Source organism: Fusarium coffeatum (assembly GCF_003316985.1).
Source record: "Fusarium coffeatum strain FIESC_28 chromosome Unknown BRIP53273_contig_184, whole genome shotgun sequence".
NCBI lineage: Eukaryota > Fungi > Ascomycota > Sordariomycetes > Hypocreales > Nectriaceae > Fusarium > Fusarium coffeatum.
The window spans coordinates 14286-38028 of NW_022157977.1; the positions used below are offsets into that span (position 1 = coordinate 14286).

A 23743-nucleotide genomic window follows, 5' to 3' on the forward strand; every position below is an offset into this window, starting at 1 on the left:
ATGCATGGCAACCGCAGCTTGCAGCGTCGCGTCGAGCGATTCGAGTCGAGGCGAATTGAGTTGGAGCTGGGGCGAGAAAAATGTATGGTGGATGTCCGTTTGTTCTGATGGTGCCTTACAAGTTGGGCCGCGAGACGTCTAGAGAAATGGAGATCCAAACTGGCCAGGCGTCAAGACACACTTAGTCTAGGTAGTACCTTGAACAAGGGAAGAAAAAGAAAGCAAGGAAAGAAGAAAACGAAACAGTCTAGTACGAGAGAGATGAAACCCTTGAGTAACGTTTCTCAACCTCCGCAGTTTGCGTCTGCGTTTGCTTTTGCTTTTCCTAAGCTACCGCAGGATAACGCGGCAGATCCAAGTATCAAGCGTGAAATAAGTTACCTCACGCATCCGCATCAGGCACCTAGAAACGAATCAAAGTGCCCCTCCCCCGCGTGGGTGGGTTTGGACTGGCCAGGGTTAAGTCGACCGATGTGGTTTTGATTTGGCTTGGTCGTTTGAATTAGCGACTGAGCACTCAGACCCTGCGTTATGATAGGAGACAGGGTAGTGCTCGTACTTGGCCAGGGCCCTCTCACAACGCACCGTACGAGCTGAATTCAGATCATACGAGTGTTTATTAGGGCTCAAGGCAAACGAGTGAAGGACAGACGTAAACCTGTCTAACAATATTCTTTTTTGGCGGGTGGCTGGCATCGTTCCAAGACAGACTGTGGATGATCAGTTTTTGTCGGTGTGATGTCACGTGGCTGGCTGGAGCCACAAGGTCAAACTGGGAACTGAAGAGACATGATTCAACCGCCTGATAGCCTACATGTTCTGTCCATAGAATGCAAGTGCCACTAGATTCCTGCAAGTAATCATGCTTTTGGCTATCGTTTTATCTGAGACAAACAGAAGCCGATATCATCATTGTGGCAATATTTGACTTCCGTCATCGCTCACTATCGTCTTGAAGCAAGAGTCAAAAACTACGTTAGCAACAAGCTTATCGTTGACGTCGACTCCAGCCGCTTAACTCTATTTAAATAAACGTCCCCCAAAAATCTAATCTGGTCTGGTCTATGCTTCAAGAGACGATGCCGAGCGTGGGGTTGATTCACGTCCATATTGCGCCGGTCCATGCCGGCCATTTCTTCATGTGGGTCATAGTCTCGGCTCGGTCCGGCAGCCATGACGGTCCCGGACGGTCATTGAACGGCACAACAGTGACGGCGTCCCTGCCGATCCTATTGACTTTGCCCGGCCTCGGGTTTAACATATTTCTTCAAGAATCTGCAGGGTCTATTCTCCCCCGCACTCTATCTGCGTGGTGGCGGTACATTACCGTCAGGGTGTCAGAAGAATTGGCTTCCGGAAGCATAAGAGACGAAATAATTTGATCATCTTACGCTACCTTAGAGGAGCTTTTAGGCTACTTTATTTTGGCTTCTTGAGCCTTAGAGGATAATTCTTCTGATACCCACTTGATCGGTGATTAAAAGACATAGCAGAGCCTTCTATGCAGCCTTGTCAAAGCTCTAAGCATGCATTACATCATGAAGCTGAGAAGACATTGTCGGCGTGGCGTTTGTCCTATTCCAGCAATATTTAAGCATTTCAAATATGCTGCCGTACTTTCGTGATATCATGTAAAGAAAAGATCAACATATGTATTGTCTCAGCACTCACAGTCAGCAGCAACACACAAGACTTTCCAGCTGTTCATTATTTACTCATAATCATGATTCTTAATAGTACAATATTAAACAAACGGGTATAGATGCTATCATGAGAGACGTCATCATGTTCTTTGGATAATTCGAAGTGGGAAATCTGACGCCAATCCTCCCAAGAACGTCCAGCTAGATCTTTCTGCTAGCTTGTATGCATGATCTACATTACATCAATTCGATCCTGAGAGTAATATTGGGAAGCAATATTTCTTGTAGCCAAGATCTGACAATCGGCCACGCGGCCCGGTGAGCCGTACTGGGTTCTTTACCAGCCAATAAAATGATATTACCCAACACTGCAGCCCAGGATGATCCCCCAGAAAGAGTCTCTCGGGGCGACAGTCACCCAGATCCCTGGGTCGTATTGCGGCGTTGGGGCGTATCTAAGCCGTACAAGATCAGAGAACAACGGCGCTACTACTGAGTAACGTCGTCATCTTGACAGCTGAAGAAGAAGAACAAAGCATGTCAAGCAAGTGACAAGTCGTTGTTTTGTAATGTCTTTGTACAAGTACCGTCGGCAAAGCGACTCAAGTCAGCCGGCACCTACGGAGTGCCGAGGAATGCGCGTCGTCTCACTTCAGCCTCTTTGAGCATCTCGGAGGCAAGGCTCAAACTTGGGGCCAAAGTCGCGTATCGTTCGACTTCGACAACCACATCGTTGATGATTTGGTCTAGCGCCTCACGACTTGGTACCAGTGTGAGTAGAATATTGAGTAGCGATGGTGACATGGTGGCACCCATAATGAGTAATGTTTGAGACACCATGGACAAAGCCCCTTGCCAGATGTATGGCATATGCCCGGCGTGACTGGAACTGGTTAGCTTTTCTTCCATGGATCAATACCTGAAAGGGAGGGTGACATACTGTTCATGAATATGCTCCAACTGTCGAATGGAAGCTTCCAAGCATTTGTGGCAATTTTCTCTCACGGCGGGATCCAAAACTTGCTGCTCATTATCTAGCACTGCCAGAATATACGGCCGGTAGATGATGGTGCGACAAGCAAAGAATCGGAGGCGAAGTACTGTTTGAACAGGGTCTTGCAGGGCATTCCGGGTAAAAGGAAACTGCAGTGGCAATGGCAAACTCTCGTACCATTGACTCAATTGGTAATCGAGTTCCGCGACAACTGGGTCTAGGCTCTGTGTTGTTGCAATAGAGTCCTTGGAGTAAATGAGGTGGCTGACTCTGTTCAGCAAGCGACGCAGAGCAATCTCGGCCAAGAAGTACCAGAGCTCATCTCGACCGACTTGCTCCGACTCGTCTCCTTCGAATCCACCTGGGAGGCCAACATGCTCCTCAAATTGGACCACACCCGAATGAGGCAAGTCAAGTTCGGCGAGAAGATCGCTTTCGAAAAGCAAAGCATTCCAGTAAATGCGTTCCACGAGTTCTCGCTGGTGACTAGGGATACGGCTAGGAGCCATGAGAAGTAGTTGCAGTTTGGTGCTTGTAGTGCAAAGTAGGTTCCATGCCTCCATAGGCCGCACTAGGTAAAAGTGATATGCAGCAGCAAGGAGATGACATTGCGCCGCCACCACACTATTGGCAGTCATCAATCCTGGGAGCAGCGACCAGGCTGCTGTAAAGTATTGCAAACCGGGGGGATCTTCATGGGGGAGAATCCTGGATATGCTACCGTGCAAACTTGCTTGGCCTAGCGCAAGAACAAGAAGCACGATGCAACTCTCGGGCCCTTCTCGGAATCCGTTGGACAAGGCGGTTCGGTACTGGCTTCTCCAGGTATACGGGTTGACGCAGGCGTACCAAACGTTGACCCTCTCAAAATAAGCCTCGATGTATGCTTGAGTATTTGACAAGTCCACACATGGCGTTTTCGTCAGAGTGTGGAGTGGTTCTCGGGCCATTTCCAGTTGTAGAAGAACCTGAGGATCGCATTGCCGTGAAATTAGATCCCGAATTAGAGGCCATTGCAGTAGATGCATAGCAGCGTTGGTGTGTACTTTGGGCATGGTAGATATGTTGGTCCCCACTGGCTGCGCCGACCAAGTGCCAAATCCACCGTTAGGAATAGAGCTGAAAGTGCCCCCATTGGCTGAGAGGATCAAATTGTCGCCATCGAGCCCGGCACCGTTGCTCAAATCAGGCGAATTTTCCGTCAGGTTAAGCCCGTTCGCTGATGGGTTCACCATGCTCATTTGAAGAAGGCTTTCAATGCGGTTGAGGCGTTCCAGGATCAGCTTGTCACCAGCGTCTAGCTTAATACCTGGTTCTCGATAAATGCATTCAGCGCCGAGCTCTGTGCAGAGCTTGCACTTTGGCTTTGTTCCATCGCATCTGGATTTTCTTGAACGGCAAACCTCACACTAGCGAAAAGTCAGCAAACGAAAGAAGACAATAAGCATTATGCTGTGACGCACAGCAATAGTGGCCCTGCGGCGGGGATAATCAACGCCAGTTTCTGTGTTCCTCCTTTTAAGTGGGTTGGAGCCCTCGTCGCTCGAGACCTTTTGTGCGCCGTTGGACATGTTGTCGGGTCTGGTATTATCGGAAGATTGCGACAAATGGCGGGCCTTTTGAGACGTGCTCAGCATAGCCTCCCTGCTGAAACTGGGCGTGCGCTGGTTTTTGTAGCTGACAGGGGATTTGAGCGACGTATCAACCGACATGGTCGCAAGTGATGACATTGATGATATTGGCAGTTCGAGTGAGAAGTGGTCGCGAGCAGGAACGGTGAACGGTCGGGCTGAGTTGATTGAGATAGAGTGAACTGATTCGCCTGTCGATGATGGGGACATGATGATATGCTGTCGTAAACAATCAAGCGCAATCGAGGAAATGCCTTGAGAGCAAAGCTCCTGGAGAGCTGATATGACGCCGTAAACAATTAACAGCTAAGGTATGAATGGCAGGAATTTCTTCAGAAAGTCCACATTCTGGGACAGTGCCGAGGTTTCAATAGTAATGCCGAAAATCAGTCGAGATGATGAAAGCTGAAACAGGAGGAAGAAGCTATGTTGAAGCTAAGACGGTGATCGGCGAATATGTTTCCTGTAAGTCGGTTTGTGTTGTGATTGTCCTGTCAAAGGATTGAAGAACGCCAGTCTCAAGGACAGAAGACTGAAATGCCTTGGAGTTACTGAACGTTGAGAAAGGCGTTCTTTTTGGCGGCCGACAATGGAGGAGCAAACGGTTATGTATGGGGGAAGAGCAAGGACAAGGGTCTCCGAGTCCATGTGGTCCTGCACCTGCGCTTAACCCCAGACCCTGGGTCGGCGGTGGAACTCGGAAGAGGGTGGTGGAGAAGCGGGCGGGAGAGACTAACGTTAGAGTCGACCATCCGGGGGACTTCTGCAGCGATGGAGAAAGTCGACCGAGCCTCGCACTGCAGTCTTTGTACTCCGGTCAGCGGCCGAGTTACTTGGAGAAGACTATTAAGGACACGCGCGGGCATGACATGGTAGTTGGGGACCCAGATGAATGTTCGAGCCTATCTCGGGGGATAGTTTTGCTTCAGGTGGTGGTGGCGTATGCTCTTGGTATTCAGGAAGCGAGTCGGATCCAAATATGGGGAGTCAGCGAAGCAATAGACTAGAGTCCGGGGAAGCTCATCTCGTTCGGTCTATTTTCTAGGTACTGAAGTCTTTTGTCCTTCCCAAATCGATTCCATGCGTTCCCCAGAGGATTGGAGGGCTCGAGCCAGTTGTTCTCGTTTAATCGCCATGACAAGGATTAAGAGTGCGATGGAGGGGGGTTGCTTGCGCGAGTGATTGGTGGGATCCCTGTTAGCATCACCGTTTGCGTGTGGAGAAGCGATTTATGGAGGTTGAGGTTCGGCTCAGGTTCAAGTTCTTCTCTCAGAGTAATTATGGAGTCGTTCACGATCTTGATGTCTCCAAGAGTGAGGTTTAGGGAAAATGCGCCGTTACTTTGCGTGTGGATTTGTCAGGGACTGGCCTTGCGTTATTGGCATGGAAAGAGCGGGCGGAAATGTCGTCCCATCTTATGCCTGCAGTTCCTTCCTGGTAATCACATCAAATGCAGCACAAGGAAGGCACGCATCTGGTAATTGTAGTTCACTTTAGTCAACAACCCCAGTTGAAATCCTTCATCAACAATATGCTTCATCCCTGCGTCTAACAATAATATCTTTTCCATCTATTGCTCTCGTATCCTCATACGCACCGCCATTTCTCTTCATACAATCCGTTCTATAACCAATATCTGGGGTAATAATGCGCCCTACCACGGTCAGACAGACGTAAACCATCGCGGTTCTAGACCCCAGCCCAGGAAATCGCCACGAGAGCATCTTCTACAGAGTGATAACTGAAATGATTGTCTCGGGTGCCATCCGGGCCTCTCGCTCATGACCATGGGGCCTGCAAATCCTTTTAGCAGTCACTGTAGGTAGACAGTACCCCCAAACTGCCAAGGTACTCCATCTCCACGACTTCCATATCTCTTTACGCCTCTACTAGAAGTCGAACAGCATTCCAAATACCCCAACTTGACCATTCCTTCATGACGCAAACTTGTTTCACAAAAAACGTGGTTTTAAGCTCGAACTCTGTACAAGTCCGCTTACATTAGATTGACAGTTGTTGAAGCTTTGCCCACCCATACACACAGTCGCAGGCTCACCCATCATGACAAGCCCTCATGCGCCCAACCATTTGAACGGCCCGAATAGGGGGTGCTCTTTGTTGGAGCCTCGCTACCCCCAATCCAATCCAATCCCAAGCCCGTGACCAACCTGGGGTTCGGTTTTAGCCTGCTCCGGTCTGGGGTGCCGTCTTGAGACGAATGTCAACCTGCGGGGAAAGCCAAAAGGTGTGGCACGTTTTGTCCAAAATAAGACAAAAGGCTGGCAAGGTTGTCTGATGGATCTCCCGGCTAATTGGCCTTCGCATTAACTTCACCGGGAGCAGCGTACGGCACTCATAGCTACGAGCCAGAAGCCTGGGGTATCTGGGTATCAACAAACAAATTCTACCAACAGGTAGACAATATGACAATATCTTCAAAGAGTATACGCAGGGTTCATGAAGAGAACAACAGATTAAGATAATCATATCATGCTTTTGGAAATTGACTGCTTGTACTTCACGCCGTGATGGGACTACCTCCTCAAATGTGAGTCTTGCCAAGGGATAACATTATCCCAACTAACAACATTTTCAGGGTCTTCAACACCCCGGCTATCATCACCCTGAGCCTTGCCCCAGACTCCAAGTCGATCTTCAAGATTGAATTGCCCTCGCATTCCCTTTTGGGACATCCGGAAGAGTCGACGCCCTGTGCCTCTCTGGGAGGACTGAACCCACTTCAGTCCTTGATGGCCTAGGGCTGATAGACTATCCCAGTGCTTCATCTCACATACCCCTCCGAAGCCGCTGCAAGATAGAAACAGCCACCAATGCAGTATGCTTCGCATTATCCCCTGCATCATGATACGATCGTCCGCACTTGGGGTGAGTGGCTACCAATAAAGACTGCAATGCGTTCAGTCCAACTGAACAGAGTGTCCCTGACACTGCAACCCAATCCCTCTTCGGATCAGGCAGCCGTCAATCCGAAACATTATCAAGGCATTCGATATTGAAACCACTGCATAGAGGTAAGTCCTTGACATTTCGGGACGGTCCTCTTCGATGAAGGGTGCTGTTAGCTGATGGAGCTACGTCATGGAAGCCTCTCGCAGACACGTTCTCAACATCGTCACTTGGACAGAAGAGACATGTCCGGATGAGAAGTCACCGAGATGACGTAGGGAAGTGCTCAATGGCAGGCGAAACCGTCCTTGTTTGAAGATATGGCGCAACACGATCATTCATAGAAGATCACGGCTGTGACCTCACCTTCCAACTCTGCGTAGGCAACGAAATCGCCAAGCATTCCTGTCTTGACATCTCTCTCGAGAATAACGACACGGCCATCGTGTTGCAACGCCACTGCAACCAATGTGCCCGCTTTGTTGACGGCGAAATGACGAGGAAACCTGCCTCCACATGGAACATCTTGTTGCAAGGCGAGTTGCCCAGTCTCACCGTGAATCCTGAAACTGACAAGCGAGTCTGAGATGATGTCTGTGGTGTTACCATTGTCGAAACTGGGTATATCATGGGTGTTCTCATTACGGGATGAGATGAGAAGATACTCTCGATCTGGCTGCAAAAGGCGTTAAGATCACGATCTATCAACATTCAATATTCACTTACAGATATAGCAATCTCAGCTGCAGCAGCACCCTGAGGAGTATCACTCTCCTTGCCATGGATGCCACTAGTCCATACTTCCCTAAATGTAATGAACCCACCACCATATACGACTTCGTATCCAACGACGGTATTGGCCAATTCAGTGACGAGATACATGAACGTCTTTGTCTCTTTTACTACAAAGGCCAGATGTCGAGGTCCGCTCCCAGGAGCAACAACCAAAGGATCCAACTTGGTCAACGCCAAGCCCTGGACATCAACTCCATAGATGTGGATCAAATCCTCTCCTAGATCTGGAACGAGAATGAACCGCTTGGTCGGGTCGAGAACTGCAGCGTGGGGATGGGATGCTTCCTGTCTAGATGGATCAGGTCCAGGCTTCTGAAGGTTGTATTCTTGGACCTGCACTGAGGTGATATTGGCCGGGTCTCGAATATCCCAAGTCGTGAATGCCGAACCGCCGCTTTGAGATAGTTAGTCTTCTGGTGTGACACCAAGATGGAATGGGGATATGCATACTAATGCGCCATTGCCAACCCGTAGTTCCACTCTCCATATTGTACAGCACTCACCGGACCAAGGGCTGTAGACAGCTTGGCCAGAGGTGTCAAAGTGCCATTCTCATTCGTCGCAAAAGATGCAAACGACCCATTCTTTCCGTCTTTAATACCTTCATCAGTGCAATACAGTATCCCATTCATCCAATCAAGCGTAAGCCATGACGGACTGCCAGCGCAACCATCCGTCGTCGCCAACGTTTCAAGCTTGATAGGTGAATCTCGATACGCAGCAAGCGAAAGATTCAACGTCGTAACAAGTCCACTGTAGGACGCAACATACAGCAACGAACTCACATCGTGAACATGCGTTACTGGATCGAGTATATCATGGTTATGACTCCAGTGAGCTCCTTTCTTATAGTATGTTTGGTACGCGCAGTGCAGCAATACTATAGTGAGAGGCGCGCCGAGGAGCAGTGTTGGGATTAGGAGGGAAGTGCTGTTATCCCTGAAAGGATTCTTTGAAGCTTGCCGATTGAAGAGTTTCATGATAAGTGAATGGCTTCAGATTCGATGTGATGGTAGGGTAGGATCTGCGAGCGAGAGCTGACGCAGCTTGCGCACTGGCCAAACGACCAGGGGTTCAAGCTGAGCTTTGAAACAGAAGTTTAAACAAAAAAGCACCGAATAGCAAAGGAATAAACAAGAGCTGATGATAAAAAAGATGGAATGAGAAGTAGAAAATGATGCGGAGGTGAGATTCAGGTTGGATCCTTTGAGGTCGGCAATTGACTAACGTTAGCCTTGCACTAGGTAAGGAACGGGGTGGCTTTGTTGTAGCACTGTGATTGACGCCTTCGTATCGGTATCACCGGCTGGCCCTGGCTGTTATTGCCACTGATTGATGGATTTTATGTTTTATTGTTAACGCGCCGTTTGTTTCAACGATTGTTTCATGGTAGAAGGCCTGATAATTGATAGGCGGAATATCGTGTTGTTCAGCTACACAGCGTAAATAGCATCACCAGATTATGATGAGCGCAGGTAGTCCAAGAATAACTCTGTACACATTCAGACAAAATGATTTGAAATTTTAATTTGTGCCTATGGATGATTGTTGATAGTTACAGCCGTCCCTTCAGTATCCTGTCTCAATCGTGGTATCTTGTATGTACTCCAATATTTTAACATCACCATCACCACCCTCATAAAACTCCGAACCTTTTAACGTCATTTATATGCCTGTGCTAGATCAAGCCTTCTCGGAAGGAAAGTCCTGGATTGCAGGCGTAGTGCACCCTCTTGATAGAGACATACTGTAGGGAGCCTATTGATTAATTAGTTAGTATCGGATCATCGTCTTGACTTTTAAACATACCAGAACTTCCTTAGCATTGCAAACTCTCCATGCAAGTTTGCGTACACTTCCATCTGCGGTAACAACAGGTGGCGCAAACTCGATACCGAACATCTCTCGAATGGCATAAACAATCCTTCTGGCATACTTTGTATCGCGCTCAACATGACCACCAAAAGGTTCCTCAGGCTGGTTGGGTGCAATGTCTGGGTCGCGGTCTAGACAGTTCTGAACAACAGGAAGAAGAGCCGCCTCGACAGATTGCTCGTACAAGCCCTTGGCGCCGAAATCCACATCCTCTTCATCGAACTTGCTGATTCGAATCTCGAAAGGCTCAGAAATTGCCATCGCATGGTGATGTCCGTTGTGATGGTATCGGAACTCGAAAACACCTTGCGTCCACCATAGCTTATCACCTTCGAAGACAACTTCACCTTCCACCAGGTCGATATCCGTCGGCTCGTCTGCTGACACCGGGTGTTCATTAACCGTAATACTGACATCGGCCGTCAAAGAGTCATAAGAACCAGCATTTGTAGGCGCCCATCGTCCCAGGGAAGAGACCTCGGTGGTCTCTCTTGAGCGATTGTCGGTGACCATGTAAAGACCAATCCAGTCCTTCTTACTGTGATTCGCTGGAGCCCTCCATTTAACACGAAGAGGTGCACCGTACTCGAAAGCCATGGTACGAACCGGCTTAGGGGATCGACCTGTCAAGCTTTCCTTTCCAGTGTACTTCTCAACAACGGGAGCATCGGCTAGTTGCGTACCCTCAACAGAGAGAGAATAATATTTGGGATCGTAGCCTTCTAGGTCTGGTGTAATTCTTGTAATGGTGAGTCGTGCGGGAGCCATGTTGAAAAGGGCCGAAGTATCTCTCACGATGGTCTTAACACCGGATGCGAACTTGGGACGAGCAGTATCAAGGAAGTCCTCGACAAATTGGCTTGTGTCGTCCAAAACCTTATCAACACTCTCTTGCCAGCCCTTGACAGGAGGAGGCAATGATTTCCTGATGAACTTGGTAAGGCCGGCTTCCTGGCGAAGGCTGCGACCATAGATCTTTTGCATATGGGGTCGCTCGATGTAAGAGATGTAGAAGACAGTCAATATCTGGGTAATGATTGCCATGAGGAAGATCGATCGGCTCCATGTGATGAGTGCGGCACCCCACACAGCAGCGGTACCAAAGAAACGATCCGGGTTGTTCAGGAAGCGATAGATGGACTTGTAAGTCAACTTGGCCTGTTGGTCAAAGAAGAAATCACCACAGAACCATCCAAACTCTCCAAGGGAATCATAAACACTGAAAGCGGTCCACAGCTGGAGGGCGATGAGACTAGCACCGAGGACGTGCTTTAGCATGACCAAGCCGTAGGCCCAGTCTTCAGGAGGGGAATACATCTTCCAGCATGCAGCCACAAAAGCAGTATTACACATGATCATGCTGATATGGTGCAGGCCCTTCCACTGGCGCCATGCCTCACCGGCACTCTCGCCAAACTTGAGGAAATGGCGGGTCCACATCTTGTTCTTGGATTGCTGGTCGAGGATAAGGCCCAGCCCAAGGTGGTACCATACACGCCAAACCAAAGCATGAACGACAAAAGCCGCCTGCCAAGCAGGAGTTGATGGTGTCACCAGAGTAAGGGTGGCTACGTAGAACGGCATGACGATAACGGCAAAGTCAGGCACCCGGAACAAATCGAGGTTACTTAAACCAACAAGGTTATGGACCTGATCAGGTGTTTCCTTCTGTGAAGGTTTGAGTGTCTGTTGGTCGAATGTACCTTCAAGTGATTTGGGATCGGCGGGTATGGCATCACTTTGGCCTCCGGAAATGGTTCGCTTGCGTGGAGGAGGTGGATTGTACGTCTTCTCGATGTGAGGATTCTCGACAATCACTAGGAAAGCAAATTGGGCCAGGTGTGCGAGGATCGAGATGAAGAGGACCTCATAGCTGGCTGCCATCATGGAGATACCATAGTACCCGGCATACCCGATTGAGTACATAGGATGGGGAGCCATTTCAAAGACACCGTCGAAGGTCAAGTCTTGATCAATGAGGTAGAAGAAGTCTCCCCAATACCAGGCAAAGTCTTTCACGACACGATGGGCATCCAATTTTACCCAGAGGTTGAAGCCGATTAGACTGATGCCAACGGCCCACCGGGCAAAACCAACCAAAGGGTTTTCGCCTTCAGGAGTGTGACCACAGACAATGGCGAACAGGCAGTAGGACACGAAATCACACATGAGGATCAAATCAACAACCCTTCGGAAGACCAACCAAGTATTGTACTCGATGGGAGCCTTCTCGAATTCATAGTCTTCTGGGATTTTTGTCTCCAGCTCGGTCTTTAAAAGCTTGTAGAGCCATGGTCGCGGGTTCTTGCCAGTTGACGGATCCTCAAAGAGCTTCCAGCGTTTAGCCCAGGTGACAAGACGACGATGGTTTGACTGAATCTGGAGGAGTACACCAATGCCAATGTTGTAACAAGCTCGCCAGAACAGAAAAACAGCAGCGAAAACGATGCGCTTTGAACCCGACGGTAAGAAATAAGCAGCTAGAATGTGAAGACCGAGAATTGTTAAGACAATTGCATCAGAAAGGTTCTTGGGTTGTCGAGGGTCCAAAAGCTGCGAAACCATATCATGGGTTGTGGGTACAATAAAGACTACAGCATGTGACTGTCAGCCAAAGACACACCAAAGCAACACACCACCAAATTAACCATAATCTGGGATTGACATACCTGTGCCGTCGGGTGTTCGACCATAAGTCTTACTCATCTTTTCAGAGGGGTTTGTTGAATCTGATGGCTCACGAACATGAGTTTGTTCTGGTTGTACGTCTTGCTGGGCAGTAGAGTTTACCCCAGATTGCCGTTGTCGCAATCCGGGGCCAGCATCTGGCAGATCGGCTGCAGTACTCATGACTGACGGCGATGCAGGAGCAGAGTGTGATCTTGGAGTGGTGGTTGTCACCAGAATTTGCCGTGAAGAATGGTAGGTTGAATACCAAGTAAAAGAAAGAATGTAAGTTGAGTACGAGAAGAAGATGAGGAGATGGGAATGAGAGGGCTTGTCGCAATAACACTCGGCTGTTAGGTCAATACGGCCGAAGTTCGAAACGACGTCAGGGCTCCGCTGGTTAGACTGTCCGAACGGGGTCACCTGGCTAAGGCGTTCGCTGGCTGTTTGGTCCCTGGCCTGGGCTAGGTCCTGTTGCTGGTCTGGAGCAGCGACGGCTCCATAAATTTGAAGACGGAGGGGATTTAGCAGGGGAGTGGCTGTCTATTCCCAGTGAGCGTTAGAGCATGCAGGACTGTATGCAGGAGGTTACAGGTTGATGATTGGTATTGGTGTAGGCTGTCAATGCGACTGACAGTATGCAACAGGTAGAGTGGTTGCTCTGCGTTCTTTGACCAATTCAAATGGTTATTGACTGAAGAAGTTTGGAATGTGAAAAGAAAATGATGAGGAGAGACAGACAGAAAGACAATTTGTAGACCGTGGAAGGTACCGGTCAAGAGCACCTGCTTCCCGGTGTCGAAATATGTGTCCTGTCGTGACACCTATGGCAGGAAGCCACTGTAACACGCACCTTCCTCTTGAACATGAGCGGAATCATTTATCAGAGCCAGTCAAGAGCCTGGCTTTCTACTGTGCAATGAGGCTTTGAATGGGGCGATGGCCATTTACACGGCGACAACAGCGCTAAACCCACTGCGATTCCCAGGGAATTCCATCTTCAAAGCGTGGGGCTACGGTAGCATGGCCGAAAGTGACGGTACAGTGGGGGACTTTGACCTTCCATCGTCTTCCCCCACTTCACTTCTCAGTCTCTCACTCTCAGTCTCTCACTCACTGGCTATTCACTTGCTGATTATCGAACGGTTTATCATCGAGAGAGAAAAGGGAATGGGTATTGCCGTGATTATCTTTTTAATCAGGCCTTGAATTGGAACTGGAACGTATGCTTTTGTTACAACGCAAAACAATTACTTGATGTTACAGAAACAAAACTCACTGCCACCGATTCTACCCGCTTTGGCCGCAGTAATTGCCGCTCTGCAGACAACAAGAACGGCCTGCATCCGGCGCCCGGCGCCGTTATGGAGGACCTCTCCCGATAGGTACTACGGGCCAAACCCCACCCCGATAGTGGGGGCTTCGGAAGCGAACTGTCGACATCTTCCAGGCAATTGATCGATCCAATGCTTTTACAGTGCAGTACAGTACCGGGTCCTTCTCATTTCTTTACCTCGACTGGTCTATAGGATCCTTGCAAGTTGTCTTCAACACGCGCGTGGGGTAGAATCACATGCAAATCTTACACTGAAGCTATGAAAGAGAAAACCACCCCAGACGATTTGTCCCAACAAAATGAAATAGCACTGCCTTTCTAGGGCCGTGATTGAATTGCAAGGGGTTACAGCGATGGCTTATTTGAGTCCTTTTGATCGACAAAAACAATTGACCATGTACAGACTGAGTGGCATGTGAGAGATCTTGGAGCTAAGAAACCAGGCAGTTATGTGATTAGAACCTTACTGTTTCGTTTCTTGTCGGATATTCGAGTGGCTTGGATTATCCGAGTACTCGGATTTACTGTTAAACTTCTTCCAGGCTGCAAAGGAGAAAGCAATACAGATGGTGAACCATCATGAATGGCCGAACCTTCAGGGCGTACATTGTCATCGAAGACAACGTTAAACGAACAATTGTTATTATTAAAATGTTAATCCTATTGGAGTTTTGTTTGAGCACGAGATCATCGTCCAAAACCAGCAATATCTCCATACAAGCATCAAACACTTACCCTGGCAATCCTATTTTTCAGGGTCTCGATCTATATAACCCCTTGTCCTGCAAGCTAGTGAATCTGTTGAGATACGAGAGAAGCCAATCGTCATAATTGTCGTGGCATTATTGCAGTTCCTATACAGGTAACCCGAGAGAGCTGCAGCAGCAAAGTTATATCCCGCAATGTTTGACCCATGCGCTTAAGCTAGCCTCTCTGCCATAGACGCGAGAACCGGGTAATATGGAAGAGGTAGCTTGTTCTTCATGCTTCTATTTCGTTCTAGATTTCTAGATTCCTGTGCTGTTAGATTGGGGGGTTTTACGGGATAGATGTATGCTTTACGCCTATTCGAGCGCAAGACGAATGGAGGAATCCATGAAATCAATCAAGAAGGGCTCTGCACTATCTAGATAATACTAAATGCATCTGCAAGAGTTATAGTGTATTGTTGCGTCCTCTTGAACGTTCGTTGATCAGTCACCTCTTTCCACAATTGCCTCTCTTTCTTAGACGATCCAATCAGCACTAGATGGTGTGTTGATGAATGTAACCCTGAGAGTCTATTAAAACGAGCAAAGCAAGTTTAGCATTATCTCACTTGACTGTGTAACGCCTGGAGGGCAACCTTTAGTCCATATGCCCCTAATAAAATAAGCTCCGTCTTCTCACACCAGAATAGAAGAGACTATCTCATATGTTAAGAAGTGATTGTTACATGCATTTATCTTATTGTATTCAACATTGGTCCCGGTCATTGAGTGGCTAAGCCTGGGCTTGGTCATTGGTGAAGTTCAGAAGCCCACCTCATCATATAGTCCCTCGTTACTCACCATAACTTACTGGCGAACATACCATACGTGTCTTAGCTGTCTGGGGTAACCACTAGACATGTTGATTGGTGAAGACATGCAGCTTGCTCAGGACTACCGTAACCCCTTTCTACCTACTGAAACAGCCAAAGCATTACACAGCAAGTCTTGTCTTGTCAATATCACCATCACTTAGAATATCAGTTTGTTAAGAATTGTTCATTTATGATCTTCCCCATCACATACAATCACTTTTCCCATTTCAAACCGCACATATCCTGAAGGTTTCATTGAAATCATGAGGTTGAAAGATATTCTTTTCCCATCTCAACAACCACGAATGCATTACCATGTGTCCCCTAGCTAAACCACGCGCACAAGATTCGATAAGCAGCAACAACCCCTTTTTTACTGAGCCTTCTTGGCAAACTCCACCCGGAGAATGAGATGCTTGAAACCAAATCCGTCCATCTTCGCACAGGCCTTGACGGCGTCGCCGCGGTCCGCAAAGCTGATGAAGGCGAATCCCTTGGCCATGCCGGTTTCTCGGTCCTTGGCAAGGAATACTCGTGTGACACGACCGAAACGCTCGAACATATCGCGCAGCTCTCCCTCTTCGGCCATCTCGGAAACCTATCGTCTGTCAGTATTTTGTTGTCGAAGAACATTACGGCAGCACTACTCACGTTGGTGACACGCAGTGTAGCCAGGTCGTCTCTCTCGCCAAACTTGGATCCCATTCTCTCGCCAGCAGATCCACCGTTGCGCAGGGCAGGAGGAACATATGATCCCTTCTTGACCCCAGCAGCAGCAGCAGCTGAAGGCTCGTCTCCCATACCAGCAGCGACATCGGCAGCGCCGCTCTCTCCGATGGGCGCCATGGTGTCCTTGTAAGGACAGCGGGCAGTGAAATGCTGACCGTTGCAAATACGACACTTGACTTGCTTGTCCTTGAGCTTGTCCTTCATGGACTGGGCAGCGGTGTCGGTGGCCTCCTCCTTCTCGGCCTTTCGCCAGTTGACGCTTGGTCGGAAGATGATGTTCTCACCGACGGAAGTGGTGTCGGGAGCAGGGCCTGCGGGATCCTTTTGGCTGAGGCCGAACTTGGGCCATGTCTTTCGGTCGGCGACGCGGGGGTTTACGGTCTCGGTGTGGGTGGTGAATCGGACTCGGCGAGTGGTCTTAACCTTACGACCGTCGTCATCGTAACGGAATGTGATGATGGTCTTTGTTCCATCCTTGTTGGAGATAGTCTGAGGCTCGGGGAGATCGGTGGATGTCTCCTCGATATCGTCGTCGTCGGCCCAGTCGTGCCTTTTTTCGAATGGTGGGGTTAGTCACAGATATCGATAGAATACCCCAGTTCGGGAGGTAGCAAACAGAAAAAGCGCTGGGCGGACTCACTTGGGCTGGTTCGCAACTGCGGCAGCCATGATGAATCGAGCGTATCCGTGCGACTTTTTTTAGGCGGTTTTTGTAGGTCTCGCGGTACAGTCGGGATGCGTCGTCGTGGCTCGTCGATTCGTGATCGTGGGGTTTCTTAGTGATGGTTGAATTTATTGCACTTTTTCGTGGTGCGGGCGTTTGAGCAGTGGTGGGGCAGCAGTATGCGCCACACCTCAAACGACCGAAAATGAAGATCACATGATGTGCACTAGCCACAGGGCCAACTTAATCCGATCCGGTTCTAGAACGTCTATAGAGGCGTTATTGATGAGTTACGTTACTTTGCTAATTAATGTGATATTGACGAGGCTTGATGATGGGCTTCGTAACGTGGAACATGCCATTATTAGAAGCGGTAATTGCCAGTGGCTCAACGGGAAATCGGCATCATCGCAGGTCGGACTCGGATACGACGCGAGGAGATGTGGCGCAGTTGAACCTTTCTGTAATGCGCGCGACAAAACAGACGCCGAGTTTGTTTCATAGGTGCATTCCTCTCGAGAGAAGCCGTGAAAGCCGAATTTCCCATCAATGTTTGCAGATGTTTGTGAGTGCTGATACATACTTGTGACTCGGCAAAGACCCTTGAGAGTCCCCTTGTTGAGGAATCTAGTGGGTATCAGAAAAGATGCCATTTCAGTAACCAGTCGACGGAAATAGATGGTCTGAACACTGGTCTAAGCTCGCATGAAATGATCAAATTATTTCGTCCCTCATGCTCTGGACAGTTAATTATTCTGACTCCCGGACGGAGATGAAGTGCCAAGTGACAGGGCGCTGAACCATCTAGAGCCAAGCGTGGCGCAGCCTACGAAGCATCCAATAGCGTCCGCGTAATCCCGCAACGCGGTCTCTGTGGCGTGCAGCAAAGACCATGTGAGAGCACTCGGAGGGAGCTTGGGATGGAGAACCGGAGACTTTGGCACTGACACCAAACACTTTTAACTCCGGGGACCTTGGCTTGCAGTTACGTTGTGGTCGCTACGTTGTTCGTTCCGTTCCGATCCTTTTTGTATTCCTTCATCCCATCTCCATTTCTATCACACACTCTCTTTCTTTCCTTTATTTATTTTCTGATCGATATTTCCTCGTACCTGACGATCTATCCTTTACGCGACTGCAAGATCCACCTCCTATCCACTGTCGCATACATACTATCACAATGGCCTTCAAGCAAGACGAACCTCCGGCCTACGGCCCTCCTCCAGGTGCCCCTCAACCTACCTACGGCGGCTACCAGCAAGATCCATACATGCAGGGCGGCGCTCCCCCTCCTGGCGGTCCTCCTCCTCAGGGTTACTACCAGCAAGCTCCTCCCCAGATGGGCTACCCTCAACAACCCTTTCCCGCCGGCCAGGGCCCTTATCCTCCCCAGCAAGGACCCTACGGCCAGTATCCTCCTCCTCAAGGCTACTACCCCAACGATGATCAACGAGGAAACGGCGGCGGCGCTGGCGGTGGTCTCATGACCGGTCTTCTCGCTGGTCTGGCATGCTGCTGTTGTTTGGACTGCCTTTTCTAAGCGACGCCCTTTGATCTGAACCATTACTCGATATCACCCGCCGATAACGGATCTACAAACTACGAAACTGGAGGATTTTGCGACGAGCGCAGGCAATGGAAAGGATTTCATCTTTCATGGCGTTGGGGTTTCTTTGACTGCGAAAGGTCTTATTCTACGTTACGCGTTTCTTTGTTTTTCTCGATACCTAGAATACGACTTTAATCACATAATATTCTGTCCCCCATTATCGAGCGCATGATTTTGAACTTATATTGGTGTGGTGTTTTGATACTATGCTGCGGCAAAGAGTGTCTCAAACTCATCCCTGACCTTTGCGACACAGTCATTCGAGTAGATCATTTTCTGCACGTCAGGCGACGTCCACTTATCGGGAACCGAGCCACTGGTCTTGTGCTCCTTGAACATCCTATCTCTCTCCTCCTTTGCTTTTCCTTCGCCCAGATGCAAAGTTCGACCAGATAAATACGCCATTTCAACGAGACTCGATGTCCATTCCTTTCGAGATAGCTCGTATACCTTGAGACACTTGGCGATAGTCTCCGGCTTGGTATCGGGGGCAAGGCAAAGAACTTCCGCGATTGTCGAGCCATCTTCAATAGCCATGGCAGCTCCCTGGCTAAGGTGAGGGAGCGTTGGATGGCAAGCATCTCCTATCAAGGTGACTACACCATTCGTCCAAGTCGGTAAAGGCTTGTACATCCTCAATCGCCACTCGCAGACCTCTCCCTCAGGAACAAGGTTAAGCATCTTTTGCACGAGAGGGCAGAATTCCTTGAAGACATTCAACATGACCTCCTTGGATCCCTTTGTTGTGTAAGTTATGGACGGGGCGGTAGCAAAGTTCTCATCTGGCTGAACAGTTGACAAGTTATAGATAGACTTATCAGCGATAGAGTAGGCGATGATATGTCTCTTCTCTCCCACCCACCGCACAACCTCGTCACTGTCAATAAGAGCCAGAAGTTCAGGATCATGCGCCATGTCTTCCCGGTTGAGCATGATGCGGTAGGCAGCTTGGCCAGTCTCTGCCTCTTCAGGCGTGGCGTTAACTTGCTGCAGGATCTGAGAGCGAGTAACACTTTTGATACCGTCTGCGCCGAGGAGAATATCGGCTTGACGTGTAAAGGGCTCTCCATCTCTTGGCTTGAGCTTGAAGGATGCTCGAGGAGAGAAAGACTCAATCTCGACTAAGCTTGTTGAGAAGTTGAAGGTGATGCTTTCATGTTTCTTGCACGCCTCGTACATGTGACCAGCCAGAGATGATCTGTGGCCGCAGAGGTGGGAGTACCCGTATTTGCCCTTGATGTCTGGCATGTCCACATGTGCAAGTTCAATATTGGTTGAGCCCTCTGGTCAAGTCAGTGAATATTCCGCATGAAATGCTCAAGACTCACGTCGAATACTGCTGCCAGCCACACGAGTTGCTTCCCGTTCAATATCATCCCAACAACCTAACCTATCAAGAATCCTTCCCACATTAGGAGGCATCTGGATACCCGCTCCCACAAAACCAAGATTACTGGCCGTCTCATAGACATCGATGTTCTTGAACCCTCTTTTGGCGAGAGCGAGGGCAGCTCCTAGGCCGCCCATCCCAGCGCCTAGAATGGCGATTTGTAGGTCTTTTATATCAGTCATGATGGCAATTGGTAAGGGACTAGGATGATAGATTTGGCATTGAGGGATTCCCTGGCGATTTATATCAGATTAGATCCGATGACGGTCGTTCCTTTATCCGTGTAACCATCCCGAAGTAAATGCCGGGATGCGGGGACCGGAAGTACATCACTGAATGGAGCTCTTGATTTAAGCAAAATACCAACACAAGACTCTTTTGATTACATATCTCAATGGTATTTAAGAATGTATTTTTCACTTTATTTCCTTTTCGAGCTTGTATTTGGCTCCTATATCGGCGGGTGCAGGTGGTTTTATTATTCATTGTATATCTAGGCCGTCTAAATAGTGTCTACAGTATCAATGCTCCGCTATGGTCACTAATCCACTTACACCTGCACTTTATCCCCGAGAATGTATTGACTGTTTAAGAACATGCTTCTCGGAGATTTTTACTGGAAATGCTTAGTTACTGCTATACCGTTGTGGGAATATAGTTCGGTAAGTGGGCGCTCGGAATCCGAATGACAGACCGTTGCACATGTTGATCTATTGCTACTTGTTCCTATTTGACTTGTTCACTTTGTGAATGTTGGCAGCTCCGGATCAGAGGCTCTTGTAAATGCTCACACTCGTAAAAGAATATCCAAGATTCTCCAGTCCTCGGACGACATGCTTTGTTGCTTGATATCTATGCTCTTGAATATCGAGTTGGTTCGCTGAAAAGTCTCAGTTGAAAAAAAGACGTGGTAGAGAACGGCTGAATCGGCACATACAAGTGAATCTCTACTATTTCAGGAACATAATTTCTATTGTATGATTATCCCTGTAGACACAATCCATGTCGTTTACCAAAATTTGACTTCAAGTGGATGTTTCGAAACAGCAGTGCTGCATGAATTAAGCCGCTTGATATACAGTACTCTCTAAATAGCTCCTCCATGGATGCTACACTAGACATCATGTATCACCAAAGAATCAAGGCACGAATCTTGAAAAAGAACATAAGAAAATAAGCTTATTTATTCGTTTCTGCATTCTTGCCTGAAATGAGAAACATCTCAATGTTAATGGCACGACATTTCTCTACCCTAGGTATGTCTGCATGCAGTGTAGATCCAGACCACGACTATTAAACCCGCAACCCCTACCGCTCCATCCAATAGAACTACATCCTCTCAGCACGAGCACCGTTTCACCTACCAAAAACAAAAAGTCCTCAGGGTGGGAAACCAAAGCTCCTTCCTGGTCTGGTTATTCTTAATTATCTTATCCTATACTATAACTGACCAGGCCAATCGAGTTGAGCACGTGCTCACCCGAACATCAGTATATCTGGAAAATGGCCGCCAGCAAAAGCTCTTTTCTAAACAGGCAGAGTACTTGTTTGGTAATCATGGTCGCTTCTGGTTTGATTGGCCTTTTGGCTGTTGTTTTCCAGATATCCTTCGCAAAGGCGGTGGACGTCAATGTCAAAGTCGACGCCTACACGAGCGAAGTTGAATCAGACTCTACAACTATCTACTACTCTGAGAAGAATCCTCTATTAATTGGAAACGATGGAGGGCCTGACAAGGGTGGTTTTCACGTTTATGACTTCAACTCCAAATCTCCTCTGAAAGAGGTCGCCGCCAAAACTCCTGGACGCAGCAAGCTTGTTACTACAGTCTACGATGTGGATGATAAAGATGTTCTCGTTACTATCGCGATGCCTGACTCTATTCTTCGCGCGTACGAGATGCCCAAGTTTAAGCAGATCGAGGACGCGGATTTGAAAGTGTTGGGCGATTGGTCCGCGCTGTGTAGCTGGAAGAGTCCTGCTGGGAATGACTATCTCTATCTGTTTGGAAAGGGAGAGGCTGTTCAGCTACTTCTACGAGAGACTAAAAAGTCACTTGAGTTTGTCAAGGTATGTATCCCTTAGAGATATGCTACTGTTTACTAATGTTGTCAGATCCAAAAATTCCCTACCGAATTTGAGACGGACTCCTGTGCTGTGTCACGCTCTGAGTCACGTATGTACATCTCAAAAGGCGACAAGACCGTGTATGCATTCGCGCTCAAGGAATCTACTGAAGCGCCTAAGATTACTGAGGTCGGCAAGGCAGCGGACGATGTGACAGGCTTGGCGATCTACGTGCCAAAGAAGGGCTCCGACTACCTATTTGTCGCCCAGACAGACAAAATCGCCGTCTACGACCAATCCTTGAAGCTCAAGGGAACTGTATCTTTAACTGGACAGGAAGACGTTGAGATCAAGGGCTTGGACATCTACCAGGGCTCGACGAAGAAATATCCCGCTGGTGCTTTAACGTACGCCATCGAGTCAGAGGAAATCAACGGGTTTGGGGTCTCATCACTCGAATCAGTTCTCAAGAATCTCAACATCGAAGCGAACACAAAGTACGACCCAAGAAAGGTAAAGTCCGACTCCAAGACTGAACCAATCTGCAAGACTTGCGGTGGCAATGGATACTGCATCAAGGACAAGAGCCAAAAGTGCCAGTGTTTCTCTGGTTTTGCCGGAAAGACCTGCAGCAGCTTCACTTGCGTCAACAAATGCTCCGGCCACGGAAAATGCGTCGGAGCAAATGAGTGTAAATGCGATAAGGGATGGGGTGGTCTACACTGTTCGTTCCTCCTTGTTGAGTCAACATATGAGACTGAGCCAAAACTCGGTGATGGTGATGACCCTGCGATCTGGATCTCTCCCGAGGGTGCAGAGAAGTCTCGCGTTATCACAACGATGAAGTCTGGAAAGGAGGCTGGTCTCAATGTTTTCGATCTGAAGGGCAATCTTGTTCAGAGTTTCGCGGCGGGCAAGCCGAATAATGTCGACATGATCTATGGCTTCGAGGCGGGTGATCGCAAGGTTGATCTTGCTTTTGCTGCGTGTCGAGAGGATGATACTCTATGGTAAGTCGACCTATGTTATGATTGATGGTTAGCTGACGATATAGTCTCTTCGAGATGCTTCCCAACGGGACACTGACCAATATCCCTGGTGGTTCTCACCCTGTTGTCGAGGATTATACCGTGTACGGCTCGTGCACATATCGTTCACCCAAGACAGGAAAGCAATACCTCTTCGTCAACGAGAAATCAGCACGATATCTCCAGTACGAACTTACATCCACATCCAACGGAACACTCAAGACCGATCTTGTACGAGAGTTCCAAGGCGGTAGCGGTGGACAAGTCGAAGGTTGTGTCACTGACGAAGAAAACGGCTGGATCTTCCTCGGAGAAGAACCTTCTGCCCTATGGCGATACGGCGCTGAGCCAGACTCCAAAGATAAAGGAGTCATCATCGGCAAAGTCGGTGATGGAAAACTCTACGGAGACGTAGAAGGTGTGACGCTCGTCTATGGCTCAAAGCCAGATGAGGGATACATCCTAGTATCATGCCAGGGCGTAAGCGCATATAACGTCTACCAACGAGCTTCACCACACGAGTACGTCGCCACATTTACACTCGTTGATTCATCAAATGGAAAGATCGACCATGTATCCAACACCGATGGTATAACGGCTGTAGGCACAGCACTGGGCAAGGACTTTCCTCACGGGTTGGTAGTTGTCCATGATGATGCTAATGAGTTGCCGAATGGCAAGACTAGTGCCGAGGCGAGCTTCAAGATGGTTAGTCTTGAGGAGATCCTTGGGTCTAAGATTCTCGGGAAGAAGGGCTTGTTGGATCAGGTGGATAAGGAGTGGGATCCCAGGAAGATGGGCAGAACGGTTAGCAAGTCCTGAAGTTGTTCTTCCATACACAAAG

The 23743-nt window shown here is 48.6% G+C and overlaps 7 protein-coding genes across 7 annotated transcripts; 3 read left to right on the top strand and 4 right to left on the bottom strand.

Moving 5' to 3' along the window:
• Positions 1 to 2261: 2261 nt before the first annotated feature.
• On the bottom strand, positions 2262 to 4478 carry FIESC28_08086 (uncharacterized protein; the record flags this gene model as incomplete). The annotated part of the gene is made up of 3 exons (XM_031162225.1): positions 2262 to 2526; positions 2584 to 4046; positions 4101 to 4478. The coding sequence occupies 3 exons, from the start codon at positions 4476 to 4478 to the stop codon at positions 2262 to 2264; spliced, it is 2106 nt and encodes a 701-aa protein (XP_031013712.1).
• Positions 4479 to 6796: 2318 nt separating this feature from the next.
• FIESC28_08087 (uncharacterized protein) lies at positions 6797 to 7027 on the top strand (the record flags this gene model as incomplete). Its single annotated transcript, XM_031162226.1, has 2 exons — positions 6797 to 6816; positions 6865 to 7027. 2 exons carry the CDS (start codon positions 6797 to 6799, stop codon positions 7025 to 7027), a joined length of 183 nt encoding a protein of 60 aa, XP_031013713.1.
• A 482-nt stretch (positions 7028 to 7509) lies between these two features.
• Positions 7510 to 12695, bottom strand: FIESC28_08088 (uncharacterized protein; the record flags this gene model as incomplete). Its single annotated transcript, XM_031162227.1, has 6 exons — positions 7510 to 7851; positions 7902 to 8364; positions 8421 to 8772; positions 9719 to 9728; positions 9780 to 12436; positions 12515 to 12695. The coding sequence occupies 6 exons, from the start codon at positions 12693 to 12695 to the stop codon at positions 7510 to 7512; spliced, it is 4005 nt and encodes a 1334-aa protein (XP_031013714.1).
• A 3090-nt stretch (positions 12696 to 15785) lies between these two features.
• Positions 15786 to 16810, bottom strand: FIESC28_08089 (uncharacterized protein; the record flags this gene model as incomplete). The annotated part of the gene is made up of 3 exons (XM_031162228.1): positions 15786 to 16010; positions 16064 to 16691; positions 16782 to 16810. The coding sequence occupies 3 exons, from the start codon at positions 16808 to 16810 to the stop codon at positions 15786 to 15788; spliced, it is 882 nt and encodes a 293-aa protein (XP_031013715.1).
• Positions 16811 to 17985: 1175 nt separating this feature from the next.
• On the top strand, positions 17986 to 18345 carry FIESC28_08090 (uncharacterized protein; the record flags this gene model as incomplete). The annotated part of the gene is made up of 1 exon (XM_031162229.1): positions 17986 to 18345. One exon carries the CDS (start codon positions 17986 to 17988, stop codon positions 18343 to 18345), a length of 360 nt encoding a protein of 119 aa, XP_031013716.1.
• A 273-nt stretch (positions 18346 to 18618) lies between these two features.
• FIESC28_08091 (uncharacterized protein) lies at positions 18619 to 19986 on the bottom strand (the record flags this gene model as incomplete). The annotated part of the gene is made up of 2 exons (XM_031162230.1): positions 18619 to 19697; positions 19743 to 19986. The coding sequence occupies 2 exons, from the start codon at positions 19984 to 19986 to the stop codon at positions 18619 to 18621; spliced, it is 1323 nt and encodes a 440-aa protein (XP_031013717.1).
• Positions 19987 to 21361: 1375 nt separating this feature from the next.
• Positions 21362 to 23721, top strand: FIESC28_08092 (uncharacterized protein; the record flags this gene model as incomplete). Its single annotated transcript, XM_031162231.1, has 3 exons — positions 21362 to 21874; positions 21920 to 22881; positions 22926 to 23721. 3 exons carry the CDS (start codon positions 21362 to 21364, stop codon positions 23719 to 23721), a joined length of 2271 nt encoding a protein of 756 aa, XP_031013718.1.
• Between the last annotated feature and the right edge of the window lie 22 nt (positions 23722 to 23743).